Here is a 21,132-nt window from a genome sequence, read left to right as displayed (position 1 = left end):
GTCACAATAACCACAAGCAGTCAGATAGATTTGATTCCTTCTGCCAAGTGTATTGGGATATTTCCAAATAAATCACAGAATCACAGAATTTCTAGGTTGGAAGAGACCTCAAGATCATCGAGTCCAACCTCTGACCTAACACTAACAGTCCCCACTAAACCATATCCCTAAGCTCTACATCTAAACGTCTTTTGAAGACTTCCAGGGATGGTGACTCCACCACTTCCCTGGGCAGCCTCTTCCAATGCCTCACAACCCTTTCAGTGAAGAAGTTCTTCCTAATATCTAACCTAAAACTCCCCTGGCTCAACTTAAGCCCATTCCCCCTCGTCCTGTCACCAGGCATGTGGGAGAACAGACCAACCCCCACCTCGCTACAGCCTCCCTTGAGGTACCTATAGAGAGCGATAAGGTCGCCCCTGAGCCTCCTCTTCTCCAGGCTGAACAAGCCCAGCTCCCTCAGCCACTCCTCGTAGGATTTGTTCTCCAGGCCCCTCAGCAGCTTCGTTGCCCTTCTCTGCACCTGCTCAAGCACCTCGATGTCCTTCTTGTAGCGAGGGGCCCAAAACTGAACACAGTACTCGAGGTGCGGCCTCACCAGAGCTGAGTACAGGGGGACGATCACCTCCCTAGCCCTGCTGGTCACACTGTTCCTGATACAAGCCAGGATGCCGTTGGCCTTCTTGGCCACCTGAGCACACTGCTGGCTCATATTCAGCCAACTATCCACCATCACTCCCAGGTCCTTCTCTGCCTGGCAGCTCTCCAACCATTCCTCTCCCAGCCTGTAGCTCTGCTTGGGGTTATTGCGCCCCAGGTGCAGGACCCGGCACTTGGCCTTGTTGAACTTCATGCAGTTGACCTCAGCCCATCGGTGCAGCCTATCCAGATCCTCCTGCAGAGCTTTCCTACCCTCAAGCAGATCGACACACGCGCATAGCTTGGTGTCATCTGCAAACTTACTGAGGGTGCACTCAATGCCCTCGTCCAGATCATCGATGAAGATATTAAAGAGGACCGGCCCCAGCACCGAGCCCTGGGGGACGCCACTAGTGACTGGCCTCCAACTGGACTTGGCTCCATTCACCACGACTCTTTGGGCCCAGCTATCCAGCCAGTTTCTAACCCAACGAAGCGTGTGCCAGTCCAAGCCTAGGGCAGCCAGTTTCTTGAGGAGAATGCTGTGGGCGACGGTGTCAAAAGCCTTGCTGAAGTCAAGGTAGACCACATCCACGGCCTTTCCCTCATCCACCCAGCGCGTCACTTTGTCATAGAAGGAGATCAGGTTCATCAAGCAGGACCTGCCTTTCATAAACCCATGCTGACTGGGCCTGATCACCTGCTTGCCCTGCAAGTGCTGCGTGATGACTCTCAAGAGAATCTGCTCCATGAGCTTCCCTGGCACTGAGGTCAAACTGACAGGCCTGTAGTTTCCCGGGTCAGTCCTCCGGCCCTTCTTGTAGATGGGCATCACATTTGCTAGCTGCCAGTCAACTGGGACCTCCCCCGATAGCCAGGACTGCTGATAAATGATGGATAGTGGCTTGGCCAGCTCCTCTGCCAGTTCTCTCAGTACCCTTGGGTGGATCCCATCCGGCCCCATCGACTTGTGCACATCTAAGTGCCGTAGCAGGTCACCAACCAGTTCTTCATGGAGAGTGAGGGCCACATTCTGCGCTCCATCCCCTTCCACCAGCTCAGGGTACTGAGTATCCAGAGAACAACCGGTATTGCCGCTAAAGACTGAGGCAAAGAAGGCATTGAGCACCTCCACCTTTTCCTCATCTCTTGTAACTAAGTTTCCCCCCGCATCCAGTAAAGGATGGAGATTCTCCTTAGTCCTCCTTTTTGTGTTGATGTATTTATAGAAACGTTTTTTGTTATCTTTAACGGCAGTAGTCAGATTGAGCTCCAGATGAGCTTTAGCCTTCCTAATTTTGTCCCTGCACAGCCTTGCTACATCCTTAAAGTCCTCCCTAGTGGCCTGCCCACTTTTCCAAAGATTATAAACCCTCTTTTTTTCTCCTAAGATCAAGCCACAATTCTCTGTTGAGCCAGGCCGGTCTTCTTCCCCGCCAGCTCATCTTTGGGCACTTGGGGACAGACCGTTCCTGCGCCATTAAGATTTCCCTCTTGAAGAGCGCCCAGCCTTCCTGGACCCCTCTGCCCTTCAGAACTGCCTCCCAAGGGACTCCACCAACTAGTGTCCTGAGCAGCTCAAAGTCAGCCCTCCGAAAGTCCAAAACAACGGTTTTACTGGTCCCCTTCCTGGCCTCGCCAAGAATAGTGAACTCCACCATTGCGTGGTCATTCTGCCCAAGACAGCTCCCAACAATCACATCCTCCACCAGTCCTTCTCTGTTTGTGAAGAGAAGGTCTAGCGGGGCACCACCCCTGGTAGGCTCACTAACCAGCTGTGTCAGGAAGCTATCTTCCACGCTCTCCAGAAACCTCCTAGACTGCTTTCTCAGGGCTGTGTTGTGCTTCCAGGATATGTCAGGGAAGTTGAAGTCCCCCACGAGTACAAGAGCTGACGATTTTGCAACTTCTGTCAGCTGCCTGTAGAGTTCCTCATCCGTCTCCTCATCCTGGTTCGGCGGTCTATAGCAGACCCCGACCAGGACACTAGCCTTGTTGTCCCTGCCGATCCTAACCCAAAGGGACTCGACCTTGTCGTTCCCAGCCTCGAGTTCTACAACATCAAAAGACTCTCTAACATAGAGAGCCACACCACCACCCCTTCTGTGCTGCCTGTCCCTTCTAAAGAGCTTATAGCCAGGCATTGCAGCACTCCAGTCATGAGACTGGTCCCACCACGTCTCCGTGATGGCAACCAAGTTGTAGCCTGCCTGCCGCACAATGGCTTCCAGCTCCTCCTGTTTGTTACCCATGCTGCGTGCATTGGTGTAGATGCACTTCAGCTGGGCCATTGCCTTATCCTTCGGCCTTGCCATCGTTCCCCCTGGCACAGCTCCAACAATCCTAGCTTCAGCCCCATCCCCCTTCCTACCTAGTTTAAAGCCCTCTCAATGAGCCCTGCCAGCTCCTGGCCCAGGATCCTTTTTCCCCTAAAAGATAGGGACCCATCTGCGGCCATCAGGCCAGGTGCTGAGTAAAGTGCCCCATGATCAAAAAACCCAAGATTTCTGTGTTGGCACCAGCCCCGGAGCCACGTGTTTAACAGGTGGGCTTTCCGTGTCCTCTCTGAACCCCTCCCTGCCACCGTAGGGATGGATGAAAACACCACCTGCACTCCCGCTCCATCCACTAACCGACCCAGTCCCCTAAAGTCTCTTTTGATAGCCTTCAGGCTTCTCTCTTCGATGTTGTCACTGCCCGCCTGGACTATCAAAAGATGGTAATAGTCAGAGGGGCGTACCAGGTTGGGAAGCTTCCTGGCAATGTCCCTGACCCTGGCCCCAGGGAGACAGCAGACTTCCCTACGGGTAGGTCAGGCCGACAAATAGGGCCCTCTGTTCCCCTAAGAAGAGAGTCTCCAACAACAATAACCCTCCTGTCTTTCCTGGTGGAGTCAGTCCTGAGGCGTGGAGTCGACCTCCTCGCCCTAGGCATCCTGCTGGGAACACTTGCTACCTCTTCCTCACGCACCGGCCTCTCAATCTCTAGGGCCTCAAACCTGTTGTGTAAGGGCACCTGGGAAGGTGGGGCCAGAAGGGGAGGGCGTCGCCTGCGATGTCAAGCAGGGACCTGTTTCCATTCCTCCTCAGCTCCCAGATCCCCTCCCTCTGCCCGACGGGGACAGGGCAGGGGGTCTACCCCTATTTGAGGAGTCTCACCTTGGTACCTCACCTTGAGGCCCTGCAGGGAGTTACTCCAGAAGTCTATCTCTCGCTCACACTCCCTGATGGCCCTCAACCTCTCCACCTCCTCCTTGAGCTCCGCCACCATGCGGACCAGGTCATCCACCTGCTCGCACCTCACGCACGCAGTTTCTCTGCCTCCCGCCGACGGCAGCAACAGGCTGACACTCCTTGCATCCGGTGACCTGAACTGCGGCATTTTTTAACGGGTAGTCGGTCTGGGTGTGTACCGACTTTCTGGAGAGCGCGCCGTGCCTGGTGGCGACCATTATCACCTAGCTAGCAGCTGTTGTTAAGGAGGTGTTGTTTGTGTGTAGGGGGAGCGCTCTGCCCTTTCTGCGCGCCCTGCCTGCACGAACTGCTGCGCTAACTGCCGCGTCACTCCCTTCTGACACACCACGCCCTGTTTGCCCGCCCTGTTCGCCGCGCTCCTGGTCGCTCGCGCTCCCTAAATGTAATAAAATTACATTTATTGTCAAACTACTGTGCTACCTAGAATAAATGATTCCAATATACATTTTGTTCCCTAGCCTAAAATTTGTTCCTTCACTCTGTCTCTTTTTGACGGAGACAACTCTCACCTCTCCCGGATTCAACATGGGAACCAAATTCACAGCCTAGGTCTAAAGACAACTTTTGCACTTGGACGCCTTTTTTTTCTGACCTATGATTCTTCTTTTTAGATTGCCTTTTTTTTTTTTTTAATAAAGGCAAAAAAAAAAAAAAAAAAAAGAAAGAAAATGTTAGTATCATTTTTATGAGTTTCTCAGTCTCTAAATTCATACTTATACTAGGAATTGAGTTGAGTCCAGCAATAGTAAAATTCAATTACAAAAATGTTATTATGTCATAACTATAAAACTGTAAAAGTAACAATTTATAATGGAAATATTACCACCATCTCAGTTATTGCCATTATTGGTATTATAAATAATGTTATTTATTTTTCTTTTATTTATTTATTTATTTTCTGCAAAACAACTTTTATCTGCTCTTTCTAATTTAGAAATACCTGGATAGCTACAGGAATTCATGTGCACTGTGGTCATTAAGGTAGTTATTTTCAGGAAGCATGATAGGCCCTTTAGGCTAATTTTCATATAGAAGGTCTGTACAATTATGAAGTTTCTGATCTTCTTATATTGAAGATAACATGGAGGCTTCACTGGTTTTCATGATTTCATAGAATCATAAAATATCCCAAATTGGAAGAGATCCACAAGGATCATTGAGTCCAACTCCTGGCTCCACAAAGGGCCACCTAAAAATTAAACCGTATATCTGAGAACATTTCCCAATGCCTATTTGTAGTCCTAAAAAGAGTTTAGTTTAGGCTAATTTACAGACTCCATTATCTCCATACTACTGCAGCTGTGTTATTATCCATTAATGTCTGCTTACTTTTAAGTTATATTTGCTCCTGTACGTACATGTATTTCATAATATGACCAAGGTTAGGAGAGAAAAAGGGTGTATGCAACACGTTTTTCTGTATCCAGGGTGCTGAAGCCTGTATAACCAAGCTCCATCAACTTACTTTCCAGAAAGAGCAGAAATTGCAAGTTATAGTGACTCAGTTTCCAAGGCTCTAGCTCTGTTAAGGATTACTGAACACCTATATTTCTGTCCAGTGCCTACAAAACTATTTAATTTTCATAAAATGAGAACTAAGATACACTGATGCACCTTAGTATAAGGTACATAATATATATCATTGTATATCTGCTTCTCCTAGACATAGGGACTGGGAATTTAAACAATCTTTATAGTGATTAAAATGACCACTTAATGCAAAAGTATGCTATTGTGGTTTACAATATAAGAGCAAAGAGATACAGGATATAATGTCCTCTTTCTCCTTTAGTGGAGGGACATCATGTTCTGTATTTTTATTATTTTTTTAGGGAATTTCCAAATCATAGGAAAGAGCTATTCAACACAAAACAGTGCTGCCAAATACTATTTTCTCTTAATTGTCCAAGTGCTTATTGCAAGATAAAGGTTTCCCAGTTTCTGAGGGAGCTCACTAGTATCATTTGATAATTTGATATTTTGTCAGTGAGCTTCATTTTCTTGTGTCCCTTGAATAAAAGACCTCGTGAACATCAGTGGATGCTTTATATGTAACAACTGGCTATGCAGAAAGTACCCTCAGCAACAGGTTTTAATCTGTCTTGAGGTGAACTGTTTTCAGCCTCACTGTTCACACTGTTTCATTTTGCACAAAGAAAAATTACTCACTGAAAAAAACTGAAAAGATTTTTTTCTGTCCTGTTTGCTAGATCACAGCTGAGTGGCAATATATTTCAGTATTGGTTTGTGCTGCAGAAGTCCTAGTGTTCAGTGTTTTCTGTGAAAAAGACATCTGGGTTAAAAAATCTATGGAAGTGGTTGAATAATTGTCTCATAACTTTCTCTACTTGTTAATTCTTTAATATTTTTTTGGCACTCCGTTCTCTTCTCATTTTACAATTCCTAGGTTCTGTTCCATAATGATCCCCATTCTTATGTTTTACAAAACTCACAGATTTAGAATTAATTCTTCATTCAGCTTTAGACTTTTATGGAAATTCTAGCTTACTTGTAGCAAAGGTTATTTTCAATCCTTCCTGTATGTGCACATAAAAGTAATAACACTTATGAATTCCAAATGACAAAAATAAGTAGGGAAATGTCTCCTGCACCTCATTTTTTTTATTAATTTTAGTATTTTTTTTTTTTTTATTAATTTTATTAATTTTAGTTCCTTGGGATTACATATTGATTCTGAACACTTGCAACCGGTAAGGTGCTGACTAAGGTGTCTTGTTTGAGATTTTTTGTGTTATTTTCTTTATTTTATTTGATTGCATTTTTTCCATAGGTGATATTTTCTCTTTTTGCTATGGAAACTGTAAGTTTCTGTTTGAGTGCTTAATAGCCTAATAGTTGGAGGGGAAGGAGTACCTCTGGGATTATCTGTGTTTGCAAACAACCTATTTATAATTCTCATCTGCATTTATTTTAACGTGTGTTCCAGAATGCTGACAATATTTGGACTATTCATTCCCAGGTAGAATATACTACTGTTTATTGTGAATAGCTATGTTTACCTTTTACTTATTTTCTGCAGTTTCTGAAAGATTTTATTGTTCTTTTGACAATGTTGATGAATTAATTCACACTGTTGCATGGTTCTGTGACTCCCATACTGCAAACTCCATAAGACATTGACTTAATGACCAACACAAGTACAGTGTTAAACTATATCTTTACAAACATATTGAAACTTGAAAGTAGAGAAAACAGTTTATTTAATCTTACAATAAATTTTGCAAAATAGAATAGCTTAGATTATCATACTTTAACCTTTTTTTTTTTTTTCAATTTATAAAAGACTGAAACACAGTTGACAATGATATGGACACAGAAATACTATTTGCTATGTTTTATTTTCTACAATTTTGGATAATATTAGCATGCAAGTAATTGAATAAAAATACTTGTATATATGACTTATTTTGAAATAAGAATTTTACCAGCAATAGATTAAAATCTTGCCATGAAAACTTAGATGAAACATGACAAAAAAAAAAAATAATAAAATAAAATAAAAAATTTTTAACCTGAAAAAATATTCATCCTGTTATCTTTTACATATTCCATTAATAGTATATTGTAATGGTCTCTGAAAGATATTTTAATATATTTTAAACTGTTTTTATATTGTTAAATCATTTGTTTTCCCTTGAGATTGGTAATATGAGCAAGGCATGAATAATTAAGAATGCTGGATTGCTTGCAGGAGAATCTTCTATTTACACAGGCTAGCCCATACTGCTCAACGCTCTGATGAAACCCATCTGACTATGTAGTTATGTCTGATACCACATGGCACATACTGCATGCATGGATGTAGATTTCTATGAGGCCAAAAGTTTTCCTTCAATTTAACTAACCAGATGAATGCATATTTTACACCACATCTGGTCAGTCTTGTGCTTCCTAAATACAAGCATTTGTAAAAGTATGCACACATTTCTTTACTGTTATCTTAGTGTTGCATGCTAAATATTAACAAAGAGAATGGTTAATATGCAGACTGATATTTTTTAAGGCATATTTTAATTTTAAAGAGCTATCTGGATGTAATTCATGTAATAATGACCACCTAGAAGGGAATCTAAGTTTCTGAGGCATCTCACTCCAGTGAGATCTCGGCAGCCACCCGAAGGCAGTTGTACATCTCCTGTGGCAGGTCAGCCCGAGTGAGATTGTTTCCATCCAGGCGCAAATGTGTGATCTTGGAATAGGTCAATGGTCCAACAACCTTACAGAAACTGCTCAGTGGGAACTCTGAAACAAAGGGGACACAAGTAAGAGAAAGCACAAATAATTAAGACAAATGAGATAAAAATATTATTTTTCTGCCTTTTCTTTTTAACTTAGAAATTGTGAGTTCTATTTTTTATTTTTATTTATTTTATTTTATTTTATTTCAATATTTTGTGTGTCTCTGCTGATACCATTCTACTTGAGCTTACTGGGACTTCAGGGGGTTTTGTCAGAGAGCTTCTTCACATTAATCGAGAAGTTCAGAATTTAAAGATTGGGTATTACAAGTGCTGTGTGCTTGCAGCATCTATTTAATTTTTAAGTCTTCAGATTTTATTTAGAGGCTCAATTTGGCATTTAAAAAGGAAAGAAAGAAAGAAAGAAAGAAAGAAAGAAAGAAAGAAAGAAAGAAAGAAAGAAAGGAAGGAAGGAAGGAAGGAAGGAAGGAAGGAAGGAAGGAAGGAAGGAAGGAAGGAAGGAAGGAAGGAAGGAAGGAAGGAAGGAAGGAAGGAAGGAAGGAAGGAAGGAAAGAAGGAAGGAAGGAAGGAAGGAAGGAAGGAAGGAAGGAAGGAAGGAAGGAAGGAAGGAAGGAAGGAAGAGAAAGAAAGAAAGAAAGAAAGAAAGAAAGAAAGAAAGAAAGAAAGAAAGAAAGAAAGAAAGAAAGAAAGAAAGAAAGAAAGAAAAAGAAAGAAGGAAAGAAAAAGAAAGAAGGAAAGAAAGAAGGAAAGAAGGAAAGAAGGAAAGAAAGAAGGAAAGAAAGAAGGAAAGAAAGAAAGAAAGAAAGAAAGAAAGAAAGAAAGAAAGAAAGAAAGAAAGAAAGAAAGAAAGAAAGAAAGAAAGGAAGGAAGGAAGGAAGGAAGGAAGGAAGGAAGGAAGGAAGGAAGGAAGGAAGGAAGGAAGGAAGGAAGGAAGGAAGGAAGGAAGGAAAGAAGGAAGGAAGGAAGGAAGGAAGGAAGAGAAAGAAAGAAAGAAAGAAAGAAAGAAAGAAAGAAAGAAAGAAAGAAAGAAAGAAAGAAAGAAAGAAAGAAAGAAAGAAAGAAAGAAGGAAAGAAAAAGAAAGAAGGAAAGAAAGAAGGAAAGAAGGAAAGAAGGAAAGAAGGAAAGAAGGAAAGAAGGAAAGAAGGAAAGAAAGAAGGAAAGAAAGAAGGAAAGAAGGAAAGAAAGAAGGAAAGAAAGAAAGAAAGAAAGAAAGAAAGAAAGAAAGAAAGAAAGAAAGAAAGAAAGAAAGAAAGAAAGAAAGAAAGAAAGAAAGAAAGAAAGAAAGAAAGAAAGAAAGAAAGAAAGAAAGAAAAGGAAAGAAAAGGAAAGAAGGGATAAGTTTCTGGAAAAGTTGTACATAATATAATCTTATTCGTATGAAGAGGCAGTCCCCTGAGTATGTTTGTAAAATATTATTTTTGGAATGTTTCATTTTGATTTACTAGTTTTAAAATGAAATTTGGGCTGGGGACATTTAAATTGTATAACTGAACCTTTCCAGAAAAGCAGGACTGCAAGGTAAATATAAAAGTAAAAAAAAAAAAAAGTAAAAAAAAGTAAAAATATTTATATTTATTGCAGTTCACATATCATGCTATGTATAGCTTCCATCCAACTGAAATATGGCAGGCTTTGAGTGGAAATTGTATGTTATGAGCAGTATTAACTGTAAGCAGAAAAAAAATGCATGAAACAGAAATTCTGTGCTCGGTATACATAAATTCATATGCATGAATTGTATACCTCAGTCATTCAGAAAAGATTTGTCCTCAGGAGAGAATCTCCTGATTAACCTAATGTCCACTGTACACAGTGTCCATTGTGTAACTCTGCAAAGATAGTTTTTCATTCTTCTCCCAGTTCCCTTTGATTCAGACACTGTCACCACTCAAGAACCAATCTGAGAGACTTGATCTTCTTAAGTTTTTTGTCAGTGATTAAACGTTATTAAATGCTTTTGTGGCACAGAGGATCAGCTCTCATAATTTCTGAGAAATCAAGGTAGGATTCTCAAAATCAAAAACGCTTTTGACTACAGGTCATAGGTCATTCATGGGTTTTTGAAAATACCACGATATATCCTTTCTGCATGACTATTTATCTCATTTAAGAAAACAAGATGACCTACATTCAGTTGTAGTAATAATGGAAGAGGAAGTGGATATCTTTCATATCTCTACTTTAAACTCAATTGGATTTTTCCAGAACTGACATTACAATAATCTTCTATAATTGATGAAATATTTATTGTGTAAACTAGGTATAAGTGTACACCCATCTCTAAAGGCAGATCTTTAAAGAATGACAGTGTAGTTAATTTGTTACAGACAGGGAGATGATGTCAAAGAAAGGGTAAATATTTGCATATCTTTCACAAAGTAAGGAATATTATGTGGAGATTGAGGAAATGTATTTCAAGTGTTAGATCTTGATCACCAAGATTTTTTAGACTAAACAAAAACAACAAAAACAAAAATCCTTTAATTTTGAATATTTTACAATCTTGTTCTGAAAGGGTGAAATAAAAAAGGCATCCTTAATGGAACAAGTATCGGGCAGTCCAAATTGGAATATTGTACAATATTAAACTTGTAGACCAATTCTAATACTTTACCAGTTAATGTACCCACTGAAGTGAACTGATGATTCTCATGGGATAGGGTCACGCAATCTAAGAAAAAGTTACAGGATTGGATCTGTATGGATTTTGTTGTATGAAAACAAGTTTGCTTGGCCTACAGCCTCAACCATTTATTATCTAGGCCAAGGTCTCTGGAGATTGTTTGGGTAAAATTTGTAAAGTGGTAAAAAAACATGAATTTTAATATATATGTTTTTCGTTTTCTAGTCTTTAATGGAAAATAAAATGACACAGTAAGTATAATTTTATTGAAGACCATATATATATATAAGTTTTCAAAATTTACTTTGTTTACCATATTGTTACTTTTGAGCACAAGTTCATATGTAAATGTTGTGCACGTAAGCAAGTTTATTAATGTTATCAAAATACCCAGCTGTGAAGATTGTTTATGAGATTGAGACAACTTTGCAAGTAGATTCAGATTTAGTCTTCACAGAAGTCAAAGGAACTCTGTCATGGACTTCAGTGGTATTTGGTTCCATTTCTTGGTGTAAAGTGCATGTATTTGGGAATTAATTTATTATGCAGTTCATATAATTGTCATTTGTAAGAAGCATATTAAAAATATCTGTTTTCTAATTGTATCTGTATTAGCAGAAAATTAGATAAGTGTTTCTTGGAAGTGCACCCAATGTGTTCTATATGTTCTGTATGGAAACTGCAATCTGTGAAGCTGAAGCAGGTAAGACATTACTAGTTTACTTCCTCCTTTATTGAAGTGATTCATGTTTCAGATGTTCCTGTTCAAATATCTTTCTGAATAAATAGTATTAAGGTTTAGAGGTAAAGAACATTAAATTCTGCTATTAGTATGATATTCATATTTTCCCTACTCAGAATTTCTGCATGAGTCAGACAAAGAGATAGTTACAAGGATTGGGTAAAAATTGGATTTTCACCTGAACAGTTATTTTCTCACTAAATGTGTCTGTTCCCAGAAGAAATTCTGTTGTTTTAACAATATTTAAATAAGAAATATCTAGAGAGAGAAAAAAATATAAAAAAGTCAGGAGAAGGTTTTGCCCTCTGCTCTCGTATACCCATAGAGAAAAATAGGACCATAGAAATATTTAAGATTTTTAGACAGAATTTATTTTGACTATATGCTAGGCAAGAGTATATCCCTTGCACATCAGGACTACAAGCAGCCTTAAGCTGAGGAAGATTAATAGTGTTAAGATTTTTTGTTCAGGTGTGCAATACAGCAAAGATTAATGGGATCAGCAGTCCTAGTCACCTTTGCTGGTCTGTGGTCCCATAGTAACTGTATCTGAGTCATTACTGTACAAGCCACTATAAAAAAAAAAAAAAAAAAAAAAAAAAACATTTTGGGATTGCTAAAGTATTTCAGATAAAATACCACGAAGTATCTCTACAACTAACTGTGTTTAGAGTAATTAAAATTATGGTACAGCTACTGATCCAGCAGAATATTTTGTCTCCTGACTGTCCCTTTGAACATTTTCAAGTTTCCCCTTGTAATACTCTATTCATATGATATCTTCTTGCTAGGAATTTATGTGGAAGCCACTGTTTCCTTAATCCTTCATAAGTGAAATATGGAGAAGTCCATCTGTGGACCCTCTTCACTGATCCTCATTGATTTCTATAACTACAAAGTGTATTTTCGCCTTGAGCAATCTACATGTATAATAATAAATATTACAAATATGTATTTAATCCCAATGCAATCCTAAGGCATGGGAGTAAACCAATGTTGTCATTAATCAGGAAACTCCACCCTGAAATTATTTAAAAAGACATACTAAAAAAGAAGATTCAATCTTATCCATTCTGGGTTTGAGGTATGAAGAGAGCAAAGACACTGGTCTTATGTTCGCTTGGAGATCCAACTAGCACATAACATCATTACATCATTACACTTAAACTGAAAAGCTGAGCAAAACCTAGCACATAAATAGTATCTCCTTAAAAAGAAATGATTATTGCTTGTCCCACGTTGATTATTAGCATATTAGGGAACACAATGTCGTTTCTGTGAAATTAGATAGTCAAGGAAATCTATTATGAAAATCTACTACATTTCTTTTTCAGGCAAAAGAGTAAATCAGAGCTCTCTTGCATTAGTCCATATGGTAGCAATGAAAGTGCAGCAGTAGCCTGTCCTACTCCTTACACTGTCACCCTCTCCTGCTGACTAGCATTTTGGAAATACAGCTCTCATTGAAAAGTATATTGCTGTCACAGTTGTTTAGAAGTCCTTGGAAACATGAATGGAAAACGAAGTTGGTACCTGGGTATCTTGCAGAAGGCTCAGAAAAGCCATTCTAATCAGTTAAAAATGCCTCATTTATCTTAGGATAAATTAAATATCAACAGCTTTTTTAGGAAAGAGTATCTGACAGAGTTCTACAGGTTGCTGTATGTAGTACCTCATGTGGGAAGCATTAATTCATTTTTTTTTCCCTCTTCAAAACAAGGAAATGAAAGAAAATGAGATATAGGGAAAAAAAAAAATCATAATATTGGGGAACATGTGAAACAGTAAATAACAAACAAAAGGTCTTGCCTTCTCCCCGGTAAGATCTCCATTAAAATATTTTGCTGCAAAGGCTAAGTCTGTATTGAGTAAGGAAAAAAATGTTTCTTAGCTAACTGGTATCCTAGACCCCTGATGGATACAGATAAGAAGATGAGGATTTTATGGTTTATAGTTTATGCTAGCTAGCAGGATGATGTAAGTCTTCCAGCAGAAATGCTGTATTTGACCTTACTACCTCTACATGAGAGGACACTGCTGACAGAGATCCAGCTGGAGAGCTTCTAACATGAAGGTGGGGTTGGCCCAGCTTTATAGTATCTCCTTCCCATCCTAGGATTAGGACAACCTTCTAAAAGCTCTGTCTCAGTAGAAATCTCCATGATCTCGTACAAGGTGTGGCTGTTATTGATTTTAGAAGGAACTGTTTTAAAATCATGCTTGAATGGAGACAAACTTGACACCTAATCATATGATGTGGAAAATGAGAATTAAAAACAGAAAGCAACAGGATCAGGATCTGCTAGGTGGAAGGGCAGGAAATGGGAGAAAAAAAAAAAAAATAATATATATATATGTATGTATGTATGTATATATATAAGCTGTTTCATTGTCTTTTTCATTATGCCTTGTGCCTAGTATCACAAGTGTTTATACTAGTATTTATTGTACTCTTGTTCTCTCCTCTCCTCCAGCACTTTCACTGACACTCTTCTGAAAGGTTGCACATACTGTAGTTTGATTCTCAGCTTTTTTTTTTTTTTGACTTACTAATTATGACTATCCTCCACACTGATTAAATTTTTCCCAGAGTTTTGTTTGTTTGTTTATTTTCTAAATTGTATATGTGCACTCCATTGACTTTGATAGAGGTGCTTCAGTGTACCTGAGATGAGTATTTGGCAAATAATAACCATATATGTATGAAAATAGAATATTGTATCTTTAAGATTAATTTGCATAGCTAAATGTCTGTCTTGTAATATCAATGCAAGCAACAGTAAGAAAAATGATAGCCAGTACCATTTATTTAAACTGGTTGAACTACACTTCCAGATACTTGCATCAACCATTAGTGTCTAGATAGTGGTAAACAGAAATGAAAATATGCAAATTTAACTCACTGTTAATTTTGTTGACTTGGAGGTAGAAGTTTTCAAGATTCTCACTGACAGTTGGAATGCTCTTCAGCTGATTGAAGGAGAGATCCAACTCAACCAGTGATGTGATATTGAAGACGTTGCCTGGTATTCCAGAATCTGTTAATTTATTGTGGGATAAACGTAAATATTGCAGGGTTTTAAAACCTTGGAAATACTCATCAGGAATGTTGGAGATCTGGTTATTGTCAAAATACAGCATAAGCAAGGAGTGAGGCAGTCCTGTTGGTAGCTTTGTGAGTCGATTGAAGCTTAAGTCAAGATACAAAAGAGAATTCAGGCCTTTAAATGCCCCAGAAATAGAATCTGCTTTCAGCTGGTTGTTCTGGAGGTGAATGACAGTCAGATTTGCCAGCCCCTCAAGTGCACCGGGATTAACTTTTGTGATCTTGTTGTGACTTAATTGCAGGTCATCCAGAGTTTTTGGGAGTGGTCCAACAGCTTCAGTCAAATTGTTGTAATTAATGTGAAGTTTCTTCAGATGCTTTAGTTTAGAGAAGACTCTTCCCTTAATTTTTGAATTTTCCAAATGGTTGTGATCTAGGATAAGCCATTGTAGGTCTGTTACATTATCAAATGTATTTTCTTCAATGCCCTCAATCATATTGTTTCGAAGATAAAGGTATTTTATTCCACTTGGTACAATTGGAATGGTTTTCAGTTTAAGATTGTCACAATACATTGCAGTAGGGTAGCTTAAAGGACAATTACATTCTGGGGCACAGACTGCTGAGGATGGCCCAAAAGGATCATAACCATAATCATCTGCAGGACCATAGTCATACTGGCAAAAAATGCCACTAATCAATACCAGAAAAATGTGCAGTGAGTTTAAAGTCATCTTTTCAATGTGTCTTGTCCCTGTATAGTGAAGGGGGATAAAAAAGTTACAATTCTGTTTTTTTTTTTTTGTTTGTTTGTTTGTTTTTTAATCAATATTTTGAAATTTTAGCACACAAAGACTATGATTCAAAGCTAATCAATTCAGGCTTCCCATATAAAGCTATTAAATAATAAAAATATATTCCTTTGTTAGTAATGCACAGTTGCTATTACAAATTTACAGTCCCTGTTTTGTTACAAACTGCTTTGTAGTGTGAAACTGCAGGTTATTCTGCTGTTGCAAATAACACATTTTTAAAGTCATACTGCAGCCATTCATCAAGTTACAATAAGGATGATAATGTCCAAGTTTTCTAAACTTGGCACAGAAGAGTTTCCAATTTTGCTGAAGGCCATGTTCAGAGATAGTTTTTCCATGTAAATTCTATCAAGCTTTCATTGCTATTACTAATATGTTAGAATTCCTCATTTTTAAATAACATGATGTTTTCAATTAAGTTCAAAAAGGTCAGAAAAGTTACAAACTGAGAGGGATGGTCTACTATATAATTTGTTGTTAAATTCCAGTAGCTTGAAATATTTTATTCTCCCATTTCCTCTAAAGAAAGGTAGGAAGTTCCACCAAGTTTCATATTCAGATAAACAAACTCATGGAAACATAGTGCATGTTCTCCTGGACCTGTCAACCAGTACTACATATAGTACTACATATGGTGCATGAGTATAATCTCTCTGTCTAACAGGGGTCTACAGTGGATCTGAAATGACTGCACTTCAGATAGTGCAAGTGTCCTTGCAAAGTTGATATATAACAATGAATGTGATAATTACATTGCGTTACCATTCTAAATAAATCAATTAATAAAGTACTTGCTTTGCACAGTTGGCCTTCTAGATCACATATAGCTAAAGGATGTTTTAGTGTCTTTGGGTATGTTTTATTGTGATACAATATACATGATCTCACCTTACATTTTAAAGGCATACTTCATAAGATATTAATTTATTATTATATCACAATCTTCATAGATTAATATCTTGATAATATTTCTTACTACCTACATGGATTCTGTGTTGTAAAGTCAGTGAACTAATTTTGATTTTCACTGGTGAAAGTGTACTCAACTACACTAAAGAGTGAGACAATTAAGAAAATCCTTAGAAAAATCATGCTCTCAAGTAATTTGAGACAGCACGTACAGCCTTTAAACTGACCGCTATGCATTGATCTCAGATCTAGGCAGTCTTCCAGAAAAGTCAGCCTTGCTATTGGCACTGTTTCATGTAACACAGAATACCTAAAGTTGAAATGCAGGGTCATTGCTAGAAAGTCTTTAATAAATTGGCTTGCTTTTATTAACTTGATAAAATCCACATAATTGCTCAACTAAAGTAACTCTAAGCAGGGCCTATTGATCTGGTGCAGAAAAAGGATTTATTTATTTTTTTTAAATTTAGTCAACCATCCCAAAAGCCCCTCTGCTGGATATTAAGCTGGATATTAAGTCTTCTGGATGAATAGGAGTATTGCATATCTTTTTCCATGGTGTTGGTTTCATCACATTTACCTAATTACAAAGTATTGCATAGAGAATCAATCAAATGTGAATTGTCAGTGTAATTTTCTTTGTTCTTTATTACTGCATGGGAACATGAAAACTTGATCTTCAGTCCCCTGCTGGTATAAGTAAGTACAGCTCCTCTGAAAGAAAAGTTACATTGACAAAATTCACCTCAAAATCTGGTCATATTTAGGTACTAAACATTAAGGACAGGAGACTAACTGCTTCTGTTCTCAAAATATAAAATACTGTAGAGAACTTCTTGGACTACGTTCTTTGGCTTTACAATGACATTTTTATACGTCCTCATTATTTTATAGTCTTACTGATAAAGTAGGGTAAACTTCCTATTTTAAATTCAAATTCTATTGCTCCTGTATTTATAAATTATACTCATAATTCTTGATTTATTACTGAGGCTGACACAGTATTATATGTAGTCATTATATAGGCTGACATAGTTATTTTAAAGAGTATACAATGTTTAACTGCTTCACAAAACCCTGGAAGTAATTTGGAGTTAGACAGCAATTTTTTTTTTTTTTGAATGATTTTATCAAAAAAATTAAAATTAGATGCCAATTCCTTATTGCAAAGCCATAAGTGTATGTGTCTGACATAAAATAGCACAGTAAAGTAAATATTTAGTGTAGTTAATTTATTTTATTTATTTATTTATTTTAATTCATGGTTCTAAATGTTTCTCTGTCAGAAATGTAAGATGTAAATGGATCATGTACACATACTTGGTTGTTACACTGAACTATATGAATTCAAAAGATAACATCAGAATATGTTCTTAGATGTTTATCTTATAAATATAAGCATTCTTGAATGGATTGCTTGTGTTTGTTCTACTCAGTTATGTTATAAAATACCTGTGAAAACATTTATGAAGTTGCTCAGGTGACATGCCAAAACATACTAAATGACAAATCCACAAATTTGGAAAAATGCTTACTACAGTAGAGTAGACAAACTATTTAAATTATTTTGGAACCTATACTGCCTTATTTCTAAAGTTGTTGTGAAATAAAATAAATATAAATTTATGATCCCACTATAATTAATATACCTTAATTCTGCAGCATAATGTTTTACACAATTTGCATAAGAGGTATCATTAATAAGCTTCAATAGGATATTTCAAATATGTCTTAAAATTAACTAAATTATTCAAAGTATCTATGATTTTCCTCTTGTTGTTTACTTGATTAAATATTTCACTGTCTGGATGCCTTGTCTTTTTGTGAAATGAAGCAAAATGATTTAACAAACGGAGTGCTATGGAGCTATTACTAATAGACTATGAATGAATAAGTAAGGAATGAATAGTCTTTAAAAATATATTTCTACTGTACATCAATTCTTCTTTTGAAGTAAAACAAAACAGACTTGAAATGAGAGCAAGATTTATGCACAAAACATGTGAGGTCGTTTTAGGGAAACTAAAAAAGTAAATGTACTAAACAACTGTTGATTTGTGTTCAATTTACAAATTGGCAAACTTATCCTGACATGTTTTCACATTCATATTACAACTACATTTAAATAGCTGAACATTACAGTTAAAACATGCAGAAACACTTACCTTACTGCCTTGAAGCTGCTTTCGTTAATTCCCAGAGCAGATGCAATAAGGGACTGTATCAACCAATATATGCTGTAAACAGTGTCAGGAGGTAAAAGTCTGCCAGATCCTCTGTGTTACAGGAGGAGAAAAAAAAAAAAAAAAAAAAAAAAAAAAAGCCCTAGTCACGCTGTTCTCTGAAGCTGCTATGTCATCATGGTGATCTTGTGGTGTGGCATGTACAAAAATGCAGCTCTCTAATGAAGTGCAGGTGGATACCATATTTTGTACAAGGACAACCCATCTGCTCTTCCTGTGGGATGAGAGAATGATAAGTGTTCAGAAATCTGAAAAAGTTTAGACCACTAGCCACAGCCTTATACAAAGATTTTTATTTTTTTTTGAAGGAAAATATTTTCCTTTATAAAACAAATTTTAAACAGACTTTTGTTTCCCAACTTATTTTATGCTGCTAGACATGAGTTAACAAATAGCTCTAAGACCTCTGTGCTGCTGTATTTCTTTAGCCAAGTGACTCATTCCTTTGTTTTTATTTTATTTTGTTTTATTTTTGTAATATGTGTACAATAAAACATCCTTAATACAACTTTTAGCTTAAGGACTAGATTAAAAGATGTAAAAATTATCTTTAAATTACAACCTTTTGCTCAGCATTAAATAATGAGTTCAAAGTTTGTTCTACAAAGCTTAGGAATTTACATGGTCTCTAACTTTTCTTTGGTGTCTAAATGCATGTCTGTTTAGTACAAACACATCCGAGGAATATTTTTTTTCAGCAGTTACTGTAAACTTTATACATTTGTTCATTTTTACACTTACGACTTTCTTCTGCTTTTCAGAATCTGGAACTACTCAGCTTTACATTGTCTGTTTCTTATTCCGTGGATGTAGTTCAAGAATGCATCTTACAGCTTGGAGGAGAATGTTATTTTCACTGGGAAATGCCAAGAAAATAATGCACTAAGACAGTAACTGTTTAAAATGGATCCTAATATTTCTGTGAGAACTTTCCCTTATCTCTAATTGGTGGATATCTTCTCTTTTTATGGGATGCAAGCTCTGTTCTAAAGTTGGATGGAAACAAATGTGCATATAGAACGCACATACATTTTAAAGAACCTTGGGTGTTTAATTACATATAGCTGTAATTATCAATTTTGTTGGTGGTAGTGGTTTGTTTGTTTTTTTTTTTGCTATCTGTTATCACCTGTATGGAGTAAATTACTTTTCCATAACTTTTTGTAATCCATTCCTTTTACTAAATTTAGTTTTGTCTTAAGTCACATGATAATGCAGTGAATGAAACCAGTTACTTCTGTAGAAAGTCATGGTACGGTATTTATCTAGGCTGGAGAACCCTAGCAGTGTCTTGCAGCAGAGAAGCCTGGATGGGGCTTCCACTGCGATCTGATGATGATGTATCTAGGCCACCATGCTTGTGGGGGTCACTGGTAGCAGGGAAAGATTGGCCATAATTCAGTGTCCTTCACAGAGAATGGGAAAAAACACCACATAGTTACAGCCCCCTGGGCTACAATTCCTGTTTCTGCCATAACAAAATTGGCATACAAACTTACGCAAGACAGTGTAGTAAGTACCAGTTCAGTTCTGAGGGAGTAAATTTTACTCTTTTGATGTTCTGATGTCATGCTGGTCACTGTGGCATGGGAGATCCATTTATATATTAAGAAACAGAGGCTGAAGACAGATCATAGCTACCCTGAATGATGTAAATCACCTAAATGGTTAATAGAATGTGAAAACTCCTCCCATTTAAAGCCATGGGATTGCCATAGTAAACTAAGCTAAGTAGGTGAAATGTGCATGGGATCAGGACTGGAAATGTAAAAGTGGACAAAGCTGTTGTTGTCCTGTGCATGGACAAATGGAGACCAGATGGAGTTTCTCATACACGGTATGATACTTATCTGAAAATAACTTCGTTAGTTTCAGTTGACCAGAGAAAACCTAAACTGTAGCCTTGACTGCAAATGGAACAATAAACAGGAGTATTGAGAAAATGATCTATCTGGAATAAAGAAAACATTCTGAGTACAGAAAGGGATGCATTGGAGTGTCTGGGGAATTGCTCTGGGGAAGAAGGTACAACAAACTGAGCAATGGTGAATAACATTTGTAAAGACAATTTAAAAATACACAGGAAAGGTACTGGATGTATTTTCTTTGATCAAAAACATATTTTGGAAGAAAAGCTCATTATAAAAAGTTAACAGATATTTTGATCTTTCAGTAATAGATATGGTTTTACTTCTGCAGTACAAACAGAATTGTACATTGGGTAGATATGTCGTTGTATGTTACATGTTAGTGTGGGCTCAACATGTTTTTGGCAAAGTTATATTTACGTACCAGTAGTTTATTACACTGATTTATGTAGGTCCAGTCTAAATCATTGGTGTCATACTATAAACAGAAACACAAAACATGCATATCTTTCATATCTGGTAGAAAAATCTTATTAAACAAACGTGATGATATTTTACAGTTAACATATGGTAAGATCTTAGGTCACATAAAGTTCAGATGAGATTTTTTTCATTCATATAATTCCCTTCTTGCTGACTGATTTAAATTAGCTATATAAATTGCACAGTCAAAATGAATCACATGCCAAGAATAAGGTATAAAATAATAGAATTTTCCTTTTATTCAATAAGATTTTTGCCTTCTCTCTATTCTGTGATTGAATGCTGTTCC

General features: G+C 37.4%; 1 protein-coding gene across 1 annotated transcript; it reads right to left on the bottom strand.

Moving 5' to 3' along the window:
- Positions 1 to 7,951: 7,951 nt before the first annotated feature.
- Positions 7,952 to 18,536, bottom strand: LUM (lumican). Its single transcript, XM_032199814.1, has 3 exons — positions 18,415 to 18,536; positions 14,383 to 15,279; positions 7,952 to 8,156 (listed from the first exon to the last, which is right to left on the bottom strand). The coding sequence occupies exons 2-3, from the start codon at positions 15,257 to 15,259 to the stop codon at positions 8,002 to 8,004; spliced, it is 1,032 nt and encodes a 343-aa protein (XP_032055705.1). The 5' UTR covers positions 15,260 to 15,279; positions 18,415 to 18,536; the 3' UTR covers positions 7,952 to 8,001.
- Between the last annotated feature and the right edge of the window lie 2,596 nt (positions 18,537 to 21,132).

The sequence above is a fragment of the Aythya fuligula genome, chromosome 1, assembly GCF_009819795.1.
Source record: "Aythya fuligula isolate bAytFul2 chromosome 1, bAytFul2.pri, whole genome shotgun sequence".
In the NCBI taxonomy this organism is placed as follows: domain Eukaryota; kingdom Metazoa; phylum Chordata; class Aves; order Anseriformes; family Anatidae; genus Aythya; species Aythya fuligula.
This window is presented reverse-complemented; position numbering and strand designations above follow the sequence as displayed.